Below are 14,778 nucleotides of genomic sequence, written 5' to 3'. Positions count from 1 at the left end.
AACAATAAGAAGACAACAAACCACTCGTCCTCGAGATTGTCCCCAAAACGGAGGTGGCCGGAGAGGTGGGGAACAGGGTTGAAGGAAGGAGAAAGAGTGAAAGGTTGGTGTTGCCATATGTATGGAGCAGTGTAGGGTGTGAGGTGGTTGAGGATTTGGGGGTGGAGGGATTGAAGTTCTTCTGGGGCAGCGGCAGAAGCGGTGAGGGAGGAGTCGGGGAAGATGGAATAGAAAACGGTGTCGTCTGGAGGGCGGGAGTTTTTGAGGGAGAAAATGGAAGAAGAGGATGAGGAATTTGCGTCAGTTGGTGCTGCCATGGCTGTGAACGGATTTTCTTCAGAGGAGAATTTTCGAGGGGGGTTTTGTCGTTTTGGAGGAAGGTTTGGGGGACGGTGTCGTTTTGTCGAGGCGGGTTAATTTTGTATTGGAACGTTGTAGATGGGTCTTGGGGTCGGTTGATTAGAATGGATAATTGAAAAAGCTTGAAAAAGTTAGGGTATGGATCTAAACAAGACTTTACCTTCCAAGAACAGCACGTGCAAGGGGGTGTAGCTCATATGGTAGAGCGCTCGCTTCGCATGCGAGAGGCACGGGGTTCGATTCCTCGCACCTCCAACTATTTTCTTTTGTTGTATTTCGTGTTTCTTTTGCACAAATGCTTCTCCCTTTCTCTCTAATCAAATTTCTCCTAAATAGAGAATTTGATTTACAAACTATGTATTCACAACATTTTGGCCAATCATGTAAAAAATAGTTTTTAAAATTAATGGTTTAGATTTTGTCAACAATTAGTTTGTAAACAAAGTTTGTACCACTAGATTGATTCATTAAAAATATGCAATTTTTTTTCGTTGTAATGCTACGGAGTATTGTGAAGAAATTTAACCCTTCTCGTTGTTTAAGAAAAAGGTAAAAATAAAGTAGATTGGAGAAACTTTAAAGTATCAAATTATATCAAGATAAAAAAAGCATAAGGCAATGCGAATCTGGTTGTGCGTCAAGGAAAAGGAAAAATCAAAAGGACTCTTCAATATAAGATCAAGAATCTCAACATCATATTGTTGTATTCTCGGCCTAGAAAATTACATATATAACAAAAAAAGATAATAATTTTTTTTTTTTAACGAAACTGGATTAGACAGTACAAGACAATACTAAAAATAAAAAAGAATATACAATCTCATTAATTATATTGTTCAATCGTGTCCAATACTAAGTATCAACACCCAGATCATGAGCATCCAAAAGTAACGCTCTTTGTTGAATAGATTCTTGTTTATGTCTAAATGTTCATTCGCACCCTTCAATTGCTGAAAAACCTGCACTACAAAATTTATCTTCGGCTCTTGAAAATTAAGGATTTCGTATTTCAAATAAAATGGACCAAGAAAAGTGAAAATATCGAATATGTACCTGCTTTATATTGAGGTGCATGCCCGGTAAATGTTGAAGGCACGCTAAAGCTGTAAAAATGGCGCGCTTTATCTCTATAATGTCATATGTTGTAACCGACGATCTGTTAGTTCTTTGACGTTATTCGCCGCAAGCTGTGGTTTTGGCTGTCAATTTCTTTCTTATTGATGAAATTATTCAAGTGTATGCATTTGAAATTAAAAGTTTTAAATTTTCAAAATTAATACCTTTTTTTTTGGGGTTATGTTTTTAATTTTCAGATTTTCTACAAAATTAAAAACATTAATTTTTTCCATGAATGTGGGGTTGGAATTTACACTATAAAAGGATGAGATATTTTATTGTTTGATATAACTAGGAAAATGAATTTTCACACTCTTCATATTATATTTATATAGTTTTTGGCAACTCTTTAAGGCTTGCTCTTGATTTTCACGTGGTCGTGATCATTGAAGGAGATTTGACAATGAACTATATGAGTTTCATCTTAGAGACGTTCAATGCCGAAAGTATTCACATGAAGAGGAGGCAATACAATTTTAGGATAGTGTTTTTGACGTAACTTCTTAAAACTTACTTTCTAACTCTCATCTTTTTATTATGTTGTGTTATTGTAATTAATTGTGGATTGATAACGTATCTCTACACACAAATCATTTGCTTTTCCTCAACAATCTAAAGTTGTGTTTGGTTTGTTTATGTGTAATCTCTGATTAAGAGACTTTATCTGAATCTCGTTAGATATAAAAAGCCTTTTTATAGTATTATTCTTTCTCAACTTCTTGTTTGTGGTCTCGACTCCAAACTTGTTCTCGACCCTTTGTTGGATATGTTTCTAAGCATTTGGCAATCCATGTGCAACTTGAAGACATGCACCTAAGTGGTATTTACTATTCCTAATTAGCAATATCAGCACGTGTGTCAAAATTACCCGCACAAAGGGGAGGCAAAACTTTAATGTAGCGTCCTTGATGTAATTCCCTAAAGCTTACTTCCTAACTCTCATCTTTTTATTATGTTATGTATTTTAATTAATAATGTATCTACACATAAATTACTCGTTTTTTCTCACATGTTTAATGCAACAAGAAAAAAATAAGCATCATTATCAACATCCAATGTAACCTACAAGCTTTCATGCACATGGCAAAAGGTTCTAAATTGGCAATCACTGAGTTGAGTTGCCATTCGCACTGCACTATTCTTTACCAGTGGAAAAGCTTTCAACGATGGATCCAATTCCACGTTCAAACAAACTAAATGACTTGTTGTTGTGTGCCCATGGCTGGCTTTCGGGCTTATATTGCCATTCTTTGAGTTCTCCAAATTTATAGCTCAAAACGGTCAGAAATCTTGTTTGTTTCCACTTCAAGAAATATAGATCGCTTTCCAAAATTTCTCTCCTTGTAGTTTCTCTCCTAGTAATTTCATTGAAGTAGAATTAATCTAATTGTACAATGATGGTTGACAAGATTTGACGTGGCAAAATCTGGATTTCTGATTTAAAAAAAAATGATTTTTTTTTTTTTTGAAATGGTTGAATTGTAAGGATTTTTTTTAATCAATAGATAGGCTTATATGTGTGAATAATTGTGTGTTAAATTAAAAACTATCGAATTCGATTAAGCCCAGTTAAAAGTGATCTAAAAAGGTTTCGATTTTGGACTTTAATGTATCCAATTAAAGTGTGGGTTCTATATGTGTAGAGTCGGGCCCAAGTCCTAATTCTATGATGAACCAAATTAGATCAAAAGGTATTGCTATATAAATACGGTTATGGTCCCCAAATCACACGTGTTTTTTGCTCATTCTATTCTGTCTCTCATCGCCAGAGAGAATTACAGACTGCATGTAGATTTGGAAGACTATATTGCAGGATTCATTATTGCAAATAATCATGTTTGATTCAGGTACGCTTCCGCTATAGTTCTTCAATTTCTTGATGATTTAAGATGAAAGATCCGGTGGTTTAAGATAATAAATTATCCTACAAGTGGTATTAGAGTATTTTCATGTTGAATCATTGAGAATCGAATAATTTATTTGGTCCTTGCAATATTTTTTGAAGTTTTTAGATTTAACAATTTTGGATTTATATTTTGTTGAATTTGAAAACTTTTGCGGTAGATTTTTGTTATTATCTTTCATTATTCGAATTAAAAGATGAAAAAAAATTTAGATTATGGATTTTTGGTTTTGGATTCGAATTGTGTGGATTAAAAAAAAAAAAAATCTTAGGGTTTCAGTTTTTGGAGATTTGGGGACGTGGCTTCTCCTGTAAATTGGATAACTTGAGGCCCCTGCTTGCAATTAGGGTTAGGGTTATAAAATTAAGGTTCCAGTCCCTAACATTTAAGGTCTATTCAAGTTTGGGCCTTTAAGTTTTAGATTTAATAATTCAGTCCCTAAAGTTTAAAAATTAATTAATTCGGGCCATTAAAGTTCTGAATTTTATAATGAAAGCCCTTAAACTTTAATTATTAATTCAAATTGCCCCCCCCCCAAAGTTTCAAAATTTCAAAATTTGATCCTTAAAGTTTTGAATTGGTCAATTTTTGGCCCCTAAGGTCTTAAATTTGTTCTAATTGATCCTCTAAAGTTTTGAATTAATTAATTTTGGTCCATAAAGTTTCAAGTTTATTAATTTCAACATCTAAAGTTTGGAATTAATTAATTTTGCCCCCTTAAAGTTTTGAATTATTAATCCTAAAGCCCCTAAAGTTTAAAATTGAACAAAATATGCAAAATTGGTGATTCTCTCAAATTTTGATACTAAAGACTCTTTTAAGAGATATAATGTTCGAAAGTTAGTTAATTGAAGCAACATGTTGCCAAAACAACATCTCTTGTGAAAATTAATTAACTTAGATTATTAAAAGGTGTTTGTGCATGTGTTATTCATGGGAATATTGGTCGGTCCAAAAGAAGGTCAATATTTAGTCGAATACACGTGTACCTGTGGTGATAAACATGTGACGATTATTTGGTTTAATGTGTATTAATAAATCGGTCCAAAGAAAAGTTTATTGATTGACACATTATTTTATTGTCAATGTTTGATCACTACGCCAAGAGTCTCGCTTACAAGTTAATATTTTTGTCCAACGACTAGATATTGATGTTGTGCTAGGTATCTTATGATAGGCCCTACCACTATTTAGAATATTATTATTTACGTATTAAAGATATTCGTGTGAGCTATTCATAATAATCATTCTCTAATTCAGTTTCAAGTTCTGCTGCTAATATCTCTGTTAGTATCAATTCAATTCCAATACTAAATGACACAAACTTAGGACATGGCAAGAGAACATGATGATTGTTCTCGGAGATATAGACCTGGATCTTGCTTTACGGGTTGATCAAGTTACTGCACTTACTGATAAGAGTACTTTTGATGACAAGAGATGGATGGAAAAGTGGGAACGATCGAACCACATAAGCTTAATGGTCATGAAGCGTGCTATTCCAGAAGCATTCCAGGGCACTATGTCCGATAAGGTGACTATGGCTAAGGGTTTCCTTGTGGATCTTGAGAAGAGGTTTGCCAAGAATGAAAAGGCTAAAACAAGCACAATTTTGGCAAACCTTATCTTGATGAGGTATAAAGGGAAATGAAACATTCGGGAGTACATTATGAAAATGTCTCACATTGCTTCAAAACTAAAGGCACTTAAATTGGATTTATCCGAAGACTTGTTAGTGCACTTGGTTTTGATATCCCTTCCAGTACATTTCAGTCAATTCAAGGTGAGCTACAACTGTCAAAAAAATTCATGGTCCCTTAATGAACTCACCTCACACTGTGTCCAAGAAGAGGAAATATTGAAATATGAGAAGACAGAAAATGCTCATTTAGCCACCACCTCTAAGGACAAAAGGAATAAGAAAATAAGATTAATAAGGAAACTGCGGGTTCAACACCGCAAAAGAAATAGCATAAGGAACCAACTGAAGGTGGTTGTTTCTTCTGTGGAGTTACAGGTCATAAGAAGAAGAATTGCACTAATTACCACGCATAGCGTGTAAAGAAATGTATTATTCTTCATTTGGTTTGTTTTGAGGTTAATCTTACTTCGGTACCTAGACATACATGGTGGATAGATTCTGGTACAACAATTCATCAGTATGTCCATGCATGGTTGCCTGAGTTGTCGAAAACGAAGTGATGGTGAACGATACATCTATGCTGGCGACGGCAAGAAGGTGGAAGTAGAGGCAATAGGAAAATTTAGATTATTGTTAAAGATTGAATTTTATTTGGATCTTGTTGAGACATTTATTGTACCGTCTTTTAGACGGAATTTGATTTCTATTTTTGTTTTGGACAAATTTGATTATTCTTGTTCATATGGAAATGGAAAATTTAGTTTGTTTCATGATTCAAAATTGGATGGTTCCGATTCTTTATCAAGTTACGATAATCTTTATTCAATTGATACAATTGCTTCTTTTAATAAATCCTTGCATGTAAGTACTCGAGGTGTAAAGCGAAAATTAACCGATGAGAATTCTGCCTCGTTGTAGCACAAGAGATTAGGTCACATCTCCAAAAGGAAAATTGAGAGACTTGTGTCTGACGGGATTCTCGACTCTTTTGACTTCACAGATTATGATTTGTGTGTCAACTGTATAAAGGAAAAACAAACCAATAAAAGGAGATTTCAAGCCAATAGGATTTCGGATGTCTTAAAACTTATACATACGGATATTTGTGGGCCATTCCCTACAGGTTCTTGGAATGGTCAACAATATTTTATAACGTTTATAAACGACTTTTCAAGATATGGCTACATATATCTCGTTCATGAAAAATCACAATCACTGGATGTGTTCAAAAATTATAAAGTCGAAATTGAGAACCAACTCAGCAAAAGGATTAAAAGCGTCAGATCTGATCGTGGGGGTGAATACTATGGCAGATATGACGGTTTAGATAAACAACGTCCAGGACCATTTGCTAAATTCCTAGAGGAATGCAGTATTGTCCTATAGTACACTATGCTGGGTTCACCCACTATGAATGGTGTTGTTGAGAGACGAAACAGAACGTTTAAGGACATGGTAAGGAGTATGATTAGTCATTCTACCTTACCAAAATCTCTCTGGGGTGAAGCATTAAAGACAGTAGTGCATATAATCAACAGAGTTCCAACTAAGGCCATTGATAAAACTCCATATGAGCTTTGGACGGGCAAGAAGCCTAGTTTAAAGCACATACACATTTGGAGGTGTCTAGCTGAGCAAGGCCCTATAAGCCAAATGAAAAAAAATGGACACAAGGACCATCAGTTGCTATTTTGTTGGATATTCTGAAAGGTCCAGGGTTATAAGTTTTATGATCCCACAACTAATACAATTTTCGAGGCAGGAAATGCTCGGTTCTTTGAGGATGTTGAGTTTGTTGTGGGGAGGGGGGAGGAGGAGGAGAAAGGGTCACATGCTTTGTCTTTGAGGAGGAATATGTTGAAATTCCTCCAATTGTCATTAACAATGACTAGGTTTCTATCCCTGACATTGTTCAAGAAGCAACTCCGGATCAAGACAATGTCATACACCCCTCTCAAGATCAACAAATCGTTCTAGAATAACAAACTCCACAGCCTCAAGAACCAATGCCATTAAGAAAATCCACTAGAGAGTGGAAAATTGCAGTTTCAGATGATTACATCGTATTTCTCCAAGAACATGAAGTTGACGAAGATGATCCGATCAACTTCCGTCAAGCCATGGAAAGTTCTAACTCTTAAAAGTGGTTCGATGTCATGAATGAAAAGATAAATTCTATGAAGGACAATGACGTATGAGACCTCGTTCCATTGCCTGAAGGTGCGAAACTCATTGGTTGTAAATGGATATTTAAGACCAAGAGGGATTCGAATGGTGATGTAGAGAGGTATAAGGCTCGTCTTGTCGCAAAGGGCTTTACACAGAAAGAAGGCATCGATTATAAAGAGACTTTCTCTCCAATTTCTTTGAAAGACTCTTTCAGGACTATAATGGCGTTGGTAGTACATTTCGATCTTAAGTTACATCAGATGGATGTTAAGATAACATTTCTCAATGGTGACATTGATGAAACAATTTATATGGTACAACCAGAAAACTTTGTATCAGATGATGCAAAGCAGATGGTTTGTAAACTAAAGAAATCCATCTATGGACTCAAACAAGAGTCTCGTTAATGGTATTACAAGTTTCATCAAGTGATCATCTCATTTGGTTTTGAGATGAATTTGGTCGATGATTGTATATACCACAAGTTCAGTGGGAGCAACTATATTTTTCTGGTTTTATATGTCGATGACATATTGCTTGCCAGCAATGATATAGGCTTACTGCACGGAACCAAGAGATTTCTAGCAAAGAATTTTGAGATGAAAGATCTTGGTGACGCCTCTTTTGTATTAGGAATTCGGATACACCGAGATCGTTCTCGGGGTATTCTTGGATTATCACAAAAGAGTTATATCGAAAAGGTACTTAAAAGATATGACATGCAAGATTGTAAACCAGGTGACACCCCTGTGGTTAAAGGAGACAAGTTCAGTTTAAGTCAGTACCCTAAAAATGACTTGAAAATTAAAGAAATACGGAAGATTCTTTGTTCTTCAGCTATAGGGAGTCTAATGTATGCTTAGATTTGTACGCTTTCGGATATAGCGTACATTATTGGGATGCTAGGGAGATATATAAGTGACCCGAGAATGGATCATTAGGAAGCAGCCAAATGGCTCAAACAGTATCTACAGAGAACAAAAGACTATATGCTCACATATAGGAGATCGGATCAGTTGGAGATCATCAGTTATTCTGATTTCGATTTCATGGGATTCCAAGATAGTAAGAGATCCACAGCTATAAGGCATCAAATCATGGAATATGGCTACGTAACTTTGTCATTGGGCTGCGCATTGTGGACGATATAGAAAGATCGCTCAAGATATTTTGTAACAATAAATCAGCAGTGCTATATTCCAATAACAACAGGAGTTCGACGAAGTCAAAAACATATAGAGATCAAGTTCCTGGCTGTTAAAGAAAGTATTCGGAGTGGACATGTGTCAATAGAGTACATTGTGACAAACTCCATAGTTGCGGATCCACTTACTAAGGGATTGATACCCAAGGCCTTTTATGAGCACACTGCTCATATGGGTATAATGTCTCTTGAAGATATTTAGTTTCAGTGGGAGTTTGTATTTTTGTTTTTCGCATTGGACACATGTACTGTTATTTTGGATATGATTTATGGTTAAAGTTATTTTTAGTTATTTGATTTATTATCTCTGAATTTGTTTAAAATGATTTTACCAAGGTAATAAGGTGGACCAATTGGAAATAGGCATGTTATAGATCACATCATATGTAATTTTCATACTACACATCCATGCTTGATCCATGTCATTCGATCGTATCGATATATGTGACCATTGATAGGTTTAGATACATGAAAGTAGCAAAAGTCGCTTTGATCCTATATTGATATGATTGATGACGGGATTGTTTGGGGATGCATTCAGTAATGATAGTAAAATTCTGAGTACTCATAAGGTTATGTTTAATGCACAATTATAAGGTGACACATATAACCCAAGTGGGAGATTGTAAGAATTTTTTAATCAATAGATGGGTTTATATGTGTGAATAATCGTGTGTTAAATTAAAGGCTATTGAATTCAGTTAAGTCCAGTTAAAAGTGATCTAATAAGGCTTCGATTTTGGGCTTTAATGTATTCAATTAAAGTGTGGGTTCTAAATGTGTAGAGACCGGGCCCAAATCCTAATTCTATGATGGGCCGAATTAGTTCAAAGGGTATCGCTATATAAATACGGTTATGGTCCTCAAATCACACGTATCTTTTGCTCATTCTATTCTATCTCCCATCGCCAAAGAGAATTACGGGGTGCGTGTAGATTTGGAAGATTATACTGCATGATTCATTATTGCAAATAACCATATTTGATTCAGGTACGCTTCCGCTATAGGTCTTCAATTTCTTGATGATTTAACATAAAAAATCCGGTGGTTTAAGATAATAAATTATCTTACATGAATGTGATGGTGCCAAATCATGATTGTCGACCATCATTATAATATAGCATGATTTAAGTAAGTAATGGTTGAAAAAGAAGGATAGAAATTTTGAGACAGAGCCAAAGAAATGTGTACAGTATTTGGAAACAAAGAATTACACAATCATTATCTAACATGTCCATTAAATTTCTTGAAAATCACATAATCATGTCAAGTGCGATTTTTGAAATCTTATGTTTGGCAAGTATTTATTAACATGCTTATAAAAGACTTATTAGAAGTTGAAATTCACAAAATTCCACGAGACACGATTTTACCACTTATCTATTTATCATTTTTGTCATAAACATTTGCCAAACATGTGCTAAGTTAAGAATTATTGACTTTTCTTGTTATTTCAAGTAAAAAGAATTCGAACATTTGCTCAAATGTGACAATATTTTGGCTGGCTGATGGTATGCATATGTTTGAAGTTTCGCAATTATCTGAAGTAACAGTACTTTTAACATCCAAGACTGTTGTTGATAGATGATTAGTGTATTTAGAAATCTATGCATTGGAGAAAGAACAATAAAATACTATAGATAAAAAATTGTGTTCATTGAGACTTTTGTTTTCGAATAAACTTATCATATCTAGGTATTTAGATATGAATCATGCTATATGTACATCTAGGTTGGAGATGTTAACGAGTTGAGATGAATCGAAACTACAGGCTCAGACTTGGTTCAAATAAAAATAGTTTGAGCTTTTTTGTCAGAACTGAGCTGAGTTTTTCTCGGCCAGGAAATTTAAGTTCGACCTGAGCTTTCGACTTGAACCTTATCGAGCCGAGTCGACTTACGATTTTTTTTTACCTACAGGCAGCTAAGCTTGTAGACCTGCAAGTCAGGCAGCAAGTGCAAAGGCAGCTAAGCCTCTGGGCAGCATGTAGCTGCCTGCTATTAGTTCTGCCTATAATAGGTAGCGACTTGCTGCCTGAGTTTTTATAAGGCTCATTTTTTCATGGTCCGAAAATGGCTCGTGACACAAGCTGGCTCGTATCAGGCCAAGGCCCCAGAATGGGGCTAGGCCAGAGCCTTGGCTCGGTAGAACCTAGTCGACTTGAGCTTTTTTTGGTCGAGCCACGAGTCGATGAGCCAAATTGACACTCCTAATCAGGTTGACACCTAATTTGATACCAATGTGAGTTGACAGATTTTTAGACATTAATATTAACAACAAATTTTTTTTTTTTCAAACAATAGTGATATTTTTGGCTTGAAGGGTGTCAAACAATGTGTATACAATGGTTGTACACCTAGCTTAATTCTTTAAATATAGATATTCAGGAGTTCGTTTGGTCTAATATCGTATGTTTATTGTTTGTTAGGCGAAAATCAATGTTTATAAGCAAAATTGAAATAAAGGAACGAAAACGGAGGAAATTGCAATGCTCATTAACAAAGTTCTTGGATGTCAAAAGTATTGTTACATGATAATTGCGAACATCAAGTTATACATGTAGCATAAACCAGCCAAATTGTAACGCTTGAACATTATTAGAAATCTTTTAAGCTCAAAATACTAAGAAAAACCAAGAATTATGTGCTTCTAGTGGTCCAACCAAAAGGAAATTTATTCACTTTCAGTAGCACTTGATATGATTCTATGATTTTCGAGAAAATTAATGAAATTATCTATGTAACGGTCATGTAACTTTTTATCTCCAAATATTCCACTCATTTCTTTCGCTTTATTTCGGAATTTCTTTCCCTCGAAGTTGATCATTACCAACTTTATCGAGTCTGAAACCGAGTTCCTTGTAAATGATCCATCTTCATCATTTCTCGGGATTTCTATCCCGAACTGCTTGTCAGCAACGATTCTAGCATTCAGACCCTGATCTACCTGAAAAGGTAAGGCAATCAAGGGATGACCAAAAATGAGTCCTTCTATAAAAGAACTCCAACCACGGTGAGTCAAGAATGCACCCACCGAGTCATGGTCAGTATCTTCAACTGAGGTGCCCAACTCTTCCATACCATACCCCGATCCTTAACTCTCTCCTCGAACCCGTCTGGCAAGACCACCTCGTAGGATTCGCCAAACCCCGATGGCTTCCTCAACGCCCAAAAGAAGGGTACCCCAGATAATTCCAATCCAAGAGCTAACTCATGGAGTTGATCTTGACTCGGTGATACCTCACTCCCTAATGCAACGTAAACAACTGAAAGTTCATTTTGATCATCAAGCCACGCTTTGATTGAAACCCACGATTGACTGTTATCTTCTTTTACCTGGGGTGGCATTAAACCTACAGGAATCACTGGCCTTTTGTGAATCTCTTCGAGTAATTTCAACCAAATGGATTCAAACTCGTTGCAGTGTCTTATGAAAATAACCTCGGAACCATCAATTACCTTACCACCTCGATAAGAATCAGAAAATCCTGAGTCATTCGTCTGAGTTGCTCTGACAAGCCAGTTTGCTTCGTATCTTCGATAAGACAATTTTGTCTCAAATCGAATCCACTTTGGTGGAATCATGAAATCTTCTGCTTTTTTCCTTTCATCAGAACCGTTAATCATGGTCTCTGATGGTCCAAAGAAAGCTAAAAACCAAGCGTTTATGATCCTGAAATAGGCACGAGAAATTCCAAGTCTTGCTGCAACTGGAGGCAACCAGTATGGAGCAAAATCATAGAGAATCCAGTCTGGTAGTGAATTTTCCAAGAAACAAGTCAACTCAGCTTCCCTTCCATCAAATGCTTTCTTCAAATGAGGTATATATTCATTTTTTATGTCCATGGTTGCTTCTGCAGATTCAGGGAGCCCTTCAACTTTAGGTAATGGAATCTTAAATAGGGTTATGGAAGAAATTAAATGAGGAGGGATTTTTGGGAGGCGATCTATATTTCTTGGAGTAGAAACAAATGAGATTTTGTGACCTCTGTGAGCTATGAATTTGGAGAGCTCAAAGAACGGAATTATATGCCCAAAACCCAGCCATGGGAACATCACTACATGTAATTTGGAAGTTTTGGCCATGGTTCTGGATTCCATTGTTGCAGGAATTTTGACTAGTTTGGAATTGTACAGAGTATGAGTTGAGTGAGTGATTAGTATTATTTATTCACCCAATTTAAAGAAGCATCTAACAAGAGCACGTGCATTAGATTAATATTATTATTTCTTCCAGCTTAAAATAAGGATATAACCGGAGAATTATCTGATTTCGTGATTCTTTATGAAAATGGAGTACCTGACGTTGATACTTATAGAGATTAAAAGAATTTCTAATTCATATCTCCACACTAGAGAAATCTTGTGATCGAGACCCATTGACAAAGTAAAAACCACGTGTTTTCTTACTTTCTTGTCAAATCGTCTTTAAGTTTGTTGTTGGACCATTTTCTCACACAAACTAGAACTAAAAAAAATTAAAAATATGGAAAAATTGTGTGAGATACAATGGAGGTTTGACTATTGGCGGGCTAGATGGTCCATTTTCACGAAGACACCCAAAATAAATTCTTATGTATGGTTCATAAAAATTACAAATAAAATAAAGTCTAAGTCAATCAAGTCAATTCAACTGTCCAATTAACAAACATACTAATTTTTAATTAAAATATAAATATTAGGTTTGATCAATCTTTAACTGTAGGAGTCTTAAAGCTCAATTATGTAAATATCTCAATAATCCAATTAAAGTATATATATATTTTTTTGGTTCCTCCATAATACTTTAGGGCAATAACTGTTTGGTGAATTACTATCATCATCATCTTAATCGAATCTTGTCCCTTTCAACTTCGACTTTTTAGTCTTTCAAGCAACTAGTTTAACTTTTCAAATACGTACGAAGTATTAATAGATTTTATGAACGAAAGAAAATATATATAAAAAACAGAATTTAATTCTTTTAGATAGTTTATTTAAAAACTCTACCCATATATTTTATAAAATAGACATTACCCTTTCTCTGATTGTTGCGTTTCTTTCAGATGTATCTTGGATTAGTTGAATATTTGACGAAAGAGCAATCGTTGGACTTTATTTGTAAACTATCTATTCCTCAATAATCAAAATCCAAAGAAATATGAATTAGCTCATGCTTGTCTAGCCAAGCAGATAAACGAATGTACATCTTTTTTTATCTTTATATTTTTAGCTATAATATTTCACATTCTCAATCAAATTTATGAAGATTAACACACTACTTGTTATTTTTAGAATTCATCAAACCCGATAGTACCCATTTTATGAACGTATAATCACAAAATCACTCGATCATGATTTTCCTACCCTGAAGAGAAAAGTACTTCAATTTTTTGTCGATTGTGGACAAGGAGAGATGTGAACCCATGACATTATGGTTCATAGCCACTTGTTCTAATTCTCTGAGCTATAAGCCCCACCTGTTCCACAACCCCATACGCTTTCGCTTTTATGTGTCTATAAAAGTGTAATTATAGTAAATTTTTGGTCGATTTAATTATCAGGTGCTTCCAAGCACACCAATTTTCTATATATAAATCAAAATACAAAATGGAAGGCTTGTTCAATTAATGTAAAATGATTGAAACTTATGCTATTATCACAAACGCTTTGGGAAAGTCAAGTTGAAGTATTAAATCAATAAAATTTCAAACCACATGAATAAAAGCCGCTTTATAACACTTGACAGAAACATATGATGACCTTAATGCATTTAGAGATGCTAAAGATAATGTTTTGACATTATGAATTTGAGTTTTTGCTTGACATGATTATTTGTTACAATATATATCAATTATTAATAGAGTAAGTAAAATATTACAAAGTGAGTAGATATCTATTGATGCTATTTTTAGTTACTTGAAAGCACTTATTCTACTTTTGGAAATATATCATGAAATTAAATTTGAATGATACAATTATTGCTAAAGAAATTATTCGTAGAAAGAAGCATTTCGATGAAAATTTTAATGATGAGATAACACATTCAATTGAAAATTTTTTAAAAATTGATTATTTCTTATATATGTTGATTAGGCTCTTTCTTCACTTGAGTGAAGATTTGAACAATTTAAAAAAAATAAAAAAATCAAGAATGCATATGATAATTCTTTGCAGTATTGGTGTGATAAATTTGAAGAAATTTTTAAGCACGATGGTAATTTGATATTATTGGTGGTGGGGGTGGGGGTTTTAATTTTGGACTACAAACTTGAGAAATTATTTGACGATTGAATTGCTAAACCATATTAAAATGATGGACTGTTATTTTTCAAATTTATGGATTGCTTGTAGGATATTATCAACTAAGCTAGTTACAATTACATCTGTTGGGAATAGCTTTTC

General features: G+C 34.6%; 2 protein-coding genes and 1 non-coding gene across 3 annotated transcripts in view; 1 reads left to right on the top strand and 2 right to left on the bottom strand.

Moving 5' to 3' along the window:
- Positions 1 to 407, bottom strand: part of LOC111409477 (protein ecdysoneless homolog) — a 6,921-nt gene extending 6,514 nt beyond the window's left edge. Inside the window, exon 1 of the mRNA XM_023039523.1 lies at positions 4 to 407. Within this exon, the coding sequence (XP_022895291.1) occupies positions 4 to 317 (314 nt within the window). The 5' untranslated portion in view covers positions 318 to 407. The remainder of the gene's footprint in view (positions 1 to 3) is intronic.
- Positions 408 to 542: 135 nt separating this feature from the next.
- On the top strand, positions 543 to 615 carry TRNAA-CGC. Its single transcript has one exon. It is a non-coding gene; the product is annotated as a tRNA-Ala (tRNA).
- Positions 616 to 11,068: 10,453 nt separating this feature from the next.
- On the bottom strand, positions 11,069 to 12,495 carry LOC111409476 (putative UDP-rhamnose:rhamnosyltransferase 1). Its single transcript, XM_023039522.1, has 2 exons — positions 11,425 to 12,495; positions 11,069 to 11,341 (listed from the first exon to the last, which is right to left on the bottom strand). The coding sequence occupies exons 1-2, from the start codon at positions 12,493 to 12,495 to the stop codon at positions 11,069 to 11,071; spliced, it is 1,344 nt and encodes a 447-aa protein (XP_022895290.1).
- Between the last annotated feature and the right edge of the window lie 2,283 nt (positions 12,496 to 14,778).

Source organism: Olea europaea, chromosome 14 (genome assembly GCF_002742605.1).
Source record: "Olea europaea var. sylvestris chromosome 14, O_europaea_v1, whole genome shotgun sequence".
NCBI classification, from domain to species: Eukaryota; Viridiplantae; Streptophyta; class Magnoliopsida; order Lamiales; family Oleaceae; genus Olea; species Olea europaea.
This window is presented reverse-complemented; position numbering and strand designations above follow the sequence as displayed.

Excerpts from the sequence above, each read along its gene's own strand:
- LOC111409476 (XM_023039522.1), bottom strand. The coding sequence starts at position 12,495 with ATGGAATCCAGAACCATGGCCAAAACTTCCAAATTACATGTAGTGATG. Across the intron at positions 11,342-11,424 it reads TACTGACCATGACTCGGTGG|GTAGATCAGGGTCTGAATGC; the intron begins GTGCATTCTTGA and ends TTACCTTTTCAG.